At 33.0% G+C, this 8,768-nt stretch overlaps 1 protein-coding gene across 1 annotated transcript in view; it reads left to right on the top strand.

Annotated features, from left to right (window-relative positions):
- Rassf9 (Ras association (RalGDS/AF-6) domain family (N-terminal) member 9) overlaps positions 1 to 5,284 on the top strand; it is a 34,224-nt gene extending 28,940 nt beyond the window's left edge. Inside the window, exon 2 of the mRNA XM_005374413.2 lies at positions 184 to 5,284. Within this exon, the coding sequence (XP_005374470.1) occupies positions 184 to 1,444 (1,261 nt within the window). The 3' untranslated portion in view covers positions 1,445 to 5,284. The remainder of the gene's footprint in view (positions 1 to 183) is intronic.
- The last annotated feature ends 3,484 nt before the right edge of the window (positions 5,285 to 8,768 follow it).

The raw sequence follows: 8,768 nt of genomic DNA, 5'->3' as shown, positions 1-8,768 counted from the left end.
AAAAAAAATACTTTCCATTGCTTTTTTTCTTCTTAGATAAAGTCATGTGATTCTCACGTAATCACAACCTCAAAGTTCATCTCTTACTAAGAGTAAAATCTAGAAAAGTTATTAATATTAAAACACCTTTCTCAGGTTACAGAGGTAATGACAGAAATATAATGTGCTTTGTTTTCTTTTTAGATCTCCAACTAAAGACATGGAAGCAGAAGAGAAGGAAATTGTAGTCTGGGTTTGCCAAGAAGAAAAGATTGTCTGTGGGTTAACTAAACGCACCACCTCGGCTGACGTCATCCAGGCCTTGCTGGAGGAACACGAGGCTACCTTCGGGGAGAAGCGATTCCTGCTGGGAAAACCGAATGATTACTGCATCATCGAGAAGTGGAGAGGCTCAGAACGGGTTCTTCCTCCCCTGACTCGAATCCTGAAGCTCTGGAAATCATGGGGAGACGAGCAGCCTAACATGCAATTTGTTCTGGTTAAAGCAGATGCTTTTTTCCCGGTTCCCTTGTGGCGGACAGCCGAAACCAAATTAGTGGAAAACACAGAAAAACTGCGGGAGCTCAGCCCAGCGAACTATATGAAGACATTACCACCGGATAAGCAAAAAAGAATTGTCAGGAAAACATTCCGGAAACTGGCTAAAATCAAGCAGGACACAGTTTCGTATGATCGGGACAATATGGAGACATTAGTTCATCTGATTATCTCCCAGGACCATACTATTCATCAGCAAGTCCAGAGAATGAAAGAGTTGGATCTAGAAATTGAAAAGTGCGAAGCCAAGTTCCACCTGGATCGTGTGGAAAATAATGGAGAAAATTACGTCCAGGATGCATATTTGATGTCCACTTTCGGTGAAGTTGAGCAAAAACTAGACGTGCAGTCTGGGAAAAACCAGTCTCTGGAGGACCTGAGTGAAAGCGACGGAATTGTACAGTTGGAAGAGCGACTGAAATATTACAGAATGCTCATTGATAAACTCTCAGCCGAAATTGAAAAAGAGGTGAAAAGTGTTTGCTTTGGAATAAGCGAAGATCCAGAAGGGGCAGCCGCAGGTGAACTGGAAAACCCTAGCTTAGACAATGTGAAGTGCGATTTGGAGAAAAGCATGAAAGCTGGTTTGAAAATCCACTCGCACTTGAGTGGCATCCAGAAGGAGATTAAGTACAGTGACTCACTGCTTCAGATGAAAGCACAGGAATACGAACTCCTAGCCAAGGAGCTGAGTGCCCTTCCCATTAACAAAAAAGAGGAATGCCATTTAAAGGAAAACAGAGGAACGGAAGCTGAGGGTCCCTGCAGCGGTGGGGAGATGCCTCCATTTACCCAAAGGGCCTCTACCGTGTACACAAATGACACAGATTCAGACACTGGCATCAGCTCTAACCACAGTCAGGACTCAGAAATCACAGCTGGCGACATGGTGCTGCTGGCAACATAATGCAGATGGCTTCCTTGGACCTGCTTTAACGCTGTCTATCTCTGTGTAATTTAACGTGAAATTATTTCATATACACCTTTCTGAAAAATAGGGAAATCATGCCAAAATATTGAGTAGGTAAGCAACAGAAGTGAGGGTTTTTTTGTGGTATAAGATTTCCAGTGTGACTTTATTATAGGTTCAAGCAATGAATTATTTATTAGGAATGCAGCAGAACTAGTCTATTGGTATAGAACACAGAACTAATTAATGGGAATTATTTGATAATCTCATAGCTTCTATGGGAAATGACTTTATAAATTTAAAAACAATTCTCAATATTGCAAACTATTGGAACTACACATGTGAAGAAGTAATAGTAAAACGTGTTATATCTTTTCTCCAACATTATGTCCTTAGAAATTTTGTACCTGTAAAATACTGTGCTGTAGTTGCGTTAACCCAAATCTTGGTTCTGTTAATACTTAGGCTGTGCAATCTATCATGTCTGTCTCTTCCTGAACGCTTCTACCTGTTTATGCGCACATGACAGGTGACTGTTGGGACATGTACAAGTCCTGGCAGTGAGTTAGAGTAAGTATAGATGAGGCAAGGCCAACTGCTACTTATGAATGTTTTTTCCTCCTTAAAAATTCTACAGTCCTTAAGGGTTATGCATCTACTTTTGCTACTTGGAAATTGAGATCTTTTGATCCTATCAGTATTGGATGCAAGTTCGAGCTTGGTGGTGTAGCATGAGTTAGAGGAAATCAGTTATAGTCTTATTCATCTATGCCCTATCTACATAAGTGAAGTGATAAAATGTAAAGTTGCTTATGTGGGTGAAATAACATTCTACATGCCATCATTATTAACAGTTTTTCTCTAGATGCGTGGCGGGATATTTATATGGAAAAAGAATTATTCTGGTGTGCTATGTTTTAGATTCTCTATTTAGTACTTCCTCTAAAGTGCTTCAATAAGTTTTGTACTTTAAGAAACACTAGCAGCATCTAGGAATGCTAATAAAAACAAGAAATTCAATGCATTATTCAGGTTCTGCTTTGAACAACAGTCACTCTAGAGCCAGATAATATTTGCTTTTCCTTGATTTTTAATTAAAAATTTTATTTCTCCTCCTTCCTTCCATCCTACCTTTCGTTTTGTCCACTTGCCTGTCTGTCTTCCTCTTTGTTCATGCCTCTCTCGCCTTCTCATTACTTTCCTTTCTCCCTTTCTTCCTTCATCTTTGAAAGAATCTTATTCTTTTTCTGTACTGGTAACTTAGGACTCCTGCAATCTATGCTTTGGTTTTGTTTATTTGAGCTGACACCTTTCTTGTAAATACAGATATGTAAATATAAATATTATTTTATGTAGGCTTTATATGTGACATTGGTTAAGATTCTAAGTATTTCTTGTTTCTTACCTTCATATTCAGACTTTAGTGAGGGTTACACTTATTTTTTGAAATTTGAAAATAATTATTAACAATTTTATTGATAACTCAGTATTCTTAATGTACTCTTTCTTAGAAGTTCTTCATCTATTTTTCATTCTTTCCACTCTCCCTCATTTTTATGACCTTGGAGAAGATATTTAGAATTTCCATTTTTCAGTTTTGGAGATTATCTGTATTCTATTCTTTTGGACCAAGATTTTTGTAGACCATAGTTACGGTTGGTTGGTAATCAAAACAGAAATTTTCATCCCATGAAAATACATGGTAAACAGTAAGCAATATTAGCATGGGTTATATTTTTAAGTCAGGAATTGAATAATCATTTGCTAAAGTTTATGTCCCTAATAGCCCAATAAATCATGAAACAAAATGGTAAGATAATGATGTATTCATTGTTCTCTACTATGGATTAAATTTAGATCATTATGAATGATAAACAAATTACAGTATTGTTTTTCTAAAGTGAAAGAAATCTCCTTGGATGCTCTTATGTTTTGTAAGAAAATACAGGAAGAATGCCTATATTCTCATGTAATGTGCCAGACTGATTTCCAGTGTTTTTTTTTTTAAGAATGGATTAGGGATAGAAATTAATTTAGTAACTTTGAAATAACATGTTTTCATTCCATTGAAAAAAATCATCCAGTCTGTCAATCAAATATTTTATATTAAACAGGAAAGCAAGACCATTGATTTTAAATTCGCTTAAAATTTTCTACTTGAACTTCAGTTATTCAAATATGCTTGTGCTTTTTGGGCATTACAGTATTAAATTATATGATTAATATAATTAATCTCTAATTTAGAGTTACATATTTTTACATTAATGGAAATATTAAAATACAATGTCCCAAGGCCTAGATACTAGCTACTCCTTTCTGAGAATGAATTAAAATATAGGACTTGTTTAAGGATTTAGTATTTTTCTTACATATAGAAACTTTTTTGGGGAGGTACCAGGAAACAAACTCATGACCTTGCACTTGCCAGGCAGACCCTTTACCTCTGAGCTCTATCCCTGAGCCCTATCTACAGAAACTTTAAAATGAAGTATTTTTACATTCTGAAATAACCTGACCAGTTAAGTCTGAAATAGCTATATGCAGCTAGAAGAAGAAAACCAAAGCTGACTGTTCTTCATTTCCATAGCAAGAAGGATTTTCACAGATGGAACCTTGCTTGTCTTTGCCTTGGATTTCTGATTTTTCTTTGCATATGCTGTACGCTGCAATGCTACTCGTTTTCACAGTGCTTAAATGTCACCTTTTCTGTGAAGCTTTTTGTTAAATTCAGCCAGTTCTAAACTCTTGTCTCTGTGTCCGCAGATTTTGAGATGTACTTCTCATTTACTTCTGCGTTTACATCCTACTTTAGGTTGTATTTATTTACATACGGATCCCACTCCCCTCCTTCAGGGGATTCCTAGCATATTACTTTATTATCTTTCTTGCCGAGTTTGCTCACTCCAACATTTTTAGTTCCCCATATATTTGAATTGAATGGCTAAATTTTAGATCAGCATCATCTTTGTGCTTTGCTTAAAATATTAATTGATATTTGTGCATTTTGTACATAAATATGAATTTTAGCAGATTTAAAATATTAACAGGAATTTATAAATTTTGAGGGGTAGGCACTACATTTTAATGTTTCTAAGAATTGTTTTTTAATGTGAGTCATTTCAAAAAATTGACAATAAAATTGTACATTATTATGTGGTACTGTGTGATGTTTCAATGCACATGTACACTGTATAATTTTCAGATCATGGTAAAGCGTTCAATTTTTAATTTTATTTTTAATCCACAGGATTACTGACTTACAAATCAAACAATACCTTTAAAACCTAATTTAATTATAAATTTATAAAATTTTTCTCAGTCTTTTGTATTTATAAGAATTGATTATAGAATTGGAACACACACAAAGTAACTCCTTGAAGAGGAACACACACAAAGTAACTCTGAAATATCCTAAATAAATATCTATTTTCTTTCTATTCTTACATATACAAAATGACCTATTAGTGTGTACAATCTAGTCTAATCCATTAAATTTTTATTTTTATATTTATTTAAACACCTTATATACATGACAGAGTATATTCCTGTGGCTGCCTTTTATAATTGTTCAAAGTAGAGCTATTACTGTTCTATTTAAAACATGTTTTTCTAGTGACCAAGGACTCTCTTTTTAATCCTGATATACAGATTTTAAAATATTAGGATACTTCTTTGCATCTTGCCTAGTTTAATAAGCCTTATGTGACAAATATAAAGAATATATAACTTCTTCAAGTTGTATCTAATCCAAAACAATAAATGAAATAAGCGCAAATTCTTGTGATATTATCTTTCTGGAACTGTTATGTAAGTATATTAAAAATTACTTGGATATCAGTTTGAATTGTATTATTGTTAAATCAACTCGTGATCTAAAATAGTATTTAATAACCATATAAATATACAACAAATAAATATAAAACTTTTATTAATACATGTTTATCCCAATATTTTGTGAAAGAATATCCTAGTTTACATGTTGATTTTATGACATATTATCTTGATATCAAGAATGAAATTACCCTAATATGAAAGTATTCAAAAACATATAAACTTTTCATTTAGAATGCTTTTTGTTACAACTATTACTTTTCAAAAGAAGCTTTTAGTTTTGGGTATTTTAAATATCTAAATCGCTTGAGTAATAGGGAACTTCACTTGCTCAATTTGTAAATGATCATGAGTGTCCTTATAGAAAAATTGTATGTAAAGCCCAGTAAAACACATAGGAATAAGTTAACATCATTTTCTTTATCAGTGTATCTTAATAATGAAAGAAAATACACAATAGTTTGTTAGACTAGATTTATTTTTTGTTTTTACCAATTGTTCAAATTGAAAATAACAATATTTAAATTCTATAAGCAGTTCACATCAGAAAGTGAAAATCTCAATGGTTATCTTGATTATTCAAATAAAAACAATTCAGTTATTAGTTTTCTTTTGTAGGCATACTTTTTTTTAACTGAAGGCTACATAGTCTCTTACTATTTTATAAATTTTATTGGTCTTTTTAAAAAAATGGGCATCATGTAAAGTAAATCTCCTAGCCCTGTGGCATACCGACCCAATACCCTCATTCTGATATATCAAATGTTAATTATTATTATTAATTATTCTGGAGGTAATAAATATATATCTTACAGATATGCATATTTTCATAAACATATTTTTTTCTTACAAAGGACTGTTTAGAATACAGATGTTCCAGTATCTTGCCTTCCCTTGTAACACTTCTTATTCTGAGATGTGCTTGTTCTTAAGATCGTGCTATACTGTTTATAAAGCGATGCCTTGTCTTATTTGGTTGTAACAAGGAATTTCATTATATTAGTAAAATAATTTATTTAACTAGCATTTTCTGAATGCTACTGAGTGGTTTCTGATCACTTATCGTGCCATTTTAAATAATATTATACGGTCAGTGAATTTCTGTGAAGCCAGATGTAAAAATACTGCATCAAATAATGACAAGCACATTCTTACTTTTTACGTTTATACTTTGTACATACTAGTTGCCCAAATGAATGGCTTTTGTTGTGACTTTTCATATATGTATACAGTATACTTAGATTATATCTATGTTACCCTTTTTATGACCTTCTGCCCTCCTTCTAGCCCCATTTTTCTACCCTAATGGTCCCCCTTCTACGTTTATGTAATTTTCTTGCTTTTTCCAAATTACATAAATGAGAGAAAATGTAACAGCTATTTTTGAGTCTGACTTATCTTGCTGAAAATCATAAATTCCATTTCTACTCATTTTCTTGTGAATGGCATAATTTCATTCTTTTTTAGAGCTGAACAGTACACCATTGTATGTAAATATCACATTTTCTTATGCAGCTATAGGTTTGTGGGCATCCAGCCTGTTTGCATAACTTGGCTATTGTGAGTACAGGCATAAACACAGGTGTGCAACTATCTCTAGAGTGTGACCACATAGATTCTCTCACATATATAGCCAGGAGTAGTATATCTATGTATTTAGCTTATTTTCAGTTTTTTCTTTGGGGGGGGAAATATCTGTACTATTTTACATAGTGTCTGTACTATTTAAATTCCCACCAATAGAAGAGTGTTCCTTTCTCTCCATGTCCTCCCCGGAATTTGTTATTTTATTGTTGTTGTTTTCATAATAGCTATACTGACCAGTTGAAATGGGAATCTCAGTGTAGTTTCGATCAGCATTTCCCTAATAACTATTGAACATTTTTTCAGTTATTGGCCATCTGTACTTCAACTTGGGGAAGTGTCTGTTTAAATCAAATATGTTTTGAACTTTGGAAAACATTAATAATACATCTCAATGGAACTTAATCCAAGTAGAACATAATTTGGAAATATACTCTTCATATCTACATGTTTTTATTTATTACACTACTGGGAGTTGAGTTTAAGGGCTTCACACTGAGCTACCTCCCTAATTCTTCTTATTTTATTTTTTATATTTTTAGGCAGGGTCTTACTAAGTCATAAAACTGCACAGACTGACGTTGAGCTTGCAATCCTCATGCCTCAGCCTCCCAGAGGGCTGGGATTATAGCTATGCAGCACTGTGCCTGGATTATTCATATATTTAATGCACAAAATTAAATTATATAGTTCATTTTATGAATTAATAACTTGAAGTATTAACATTATTTTTATAAAGGGCTTCACACTGCATGATAAATAATTTTTAAGTTTTTATTAGTACATGTTTATAGCCATAATGCTTACATTTGTGGGGAATTGGCACATAGACATCATGCATCATAATTCTTTTTTTAATCCCCTTGCACTTTCCTCTCGCTCCCCTTCATGCATCTCTTGATCCCCTTCCTTTCTTCGCACAGGTTTGCAGGACATAATTTTTCCATTCCTTATACGGAGTTGGTACCTGTGCATGACACACCACAATCCATTTTATCACCCCGCTTCTCCCCTTCCTCCCTCTCATCTCTTAATATCTTTCCATTTGAGAAAATCTATCTCCCTACTTTCTATTATCTATCTTTTATTTTACTTATCATTTATCCTTTGGGTTTCTCATATAAGAGAAGCCATGAGATATTTAAGCTTGCGTGTCTGATTTATTTCGCTTAACATTATCAGGGTGCATCCATTTCTCGACAAATAACCCAAGCTTATCTTCTTCTGGCAGAGTAGTGTTCCACATCGCTATGAAATATCCACAATGACTGCGATCTAAAAGTACGAGTTCTGTGTATTTAATACTTATATTCTCAACATTATACTTGTGTATTTCTACCATATACCAGGTCTACCATTCATGTTATTCAAGAACTTTCCACTTTGAAACTAAAGCAAATTTAAATGCCCTTTTACACCAAGTAAAACTCCAGATTTACTTTTGGCAATTGGTGTAACATATTAGGTAGGAATTTGGAAATACTGGTATAGTTCAACACTGTCAAATACTCATAGATTTTAGTCAGTATGCCTATAATTCATAATACATAATGAGAAAGTATTCCAAAAAAGTAAAAACAAACGTACCTGAAGGTATTCATGCTACCTTTATATATACTAGCTATGTACAAGTCCAACAATAAAGGAAATATTTATTACATTTTAGATTAGTTCAAGTTATTGACATCTATTAATATTATTACTGATGTTTATGAAGACATACAATGATAAATTTGGTTCAAATGAAATGAATTTTAGTAGACAATTTAAATATGTTACAAAATAAAAAAGCATACAAAAAACAAATCTATACAATGGAAAAACATAATTTTAAGAGATTTTTGTTAAATTAATATATTCTATTTTTATTTTCCCTGTAAGTATAAAATCTTTATAACTTAAAACA

Source organism: Chinchilla lanigera, unplaced genomic scaffold (genome assembly GCF_000276665.1).
Source record: "Chinchilla lanigera isolate Chin_1 unplaced genomic scaffold, ChiLan1.0 scaffold00004, whole genome shotgun sequence".
In the NCBI taxonomy this organism is placed as follows: Eukaryota; Metazoa; Chordata; class Mammalia; order Rodentia; family Chinchillidae; genus Chinchilla; species Chinchilla lanigera.
Note: the sequence above shows the minus strand (reverse complement) of the source record. Positions and strands in the feature narration are given on the sequence as shown.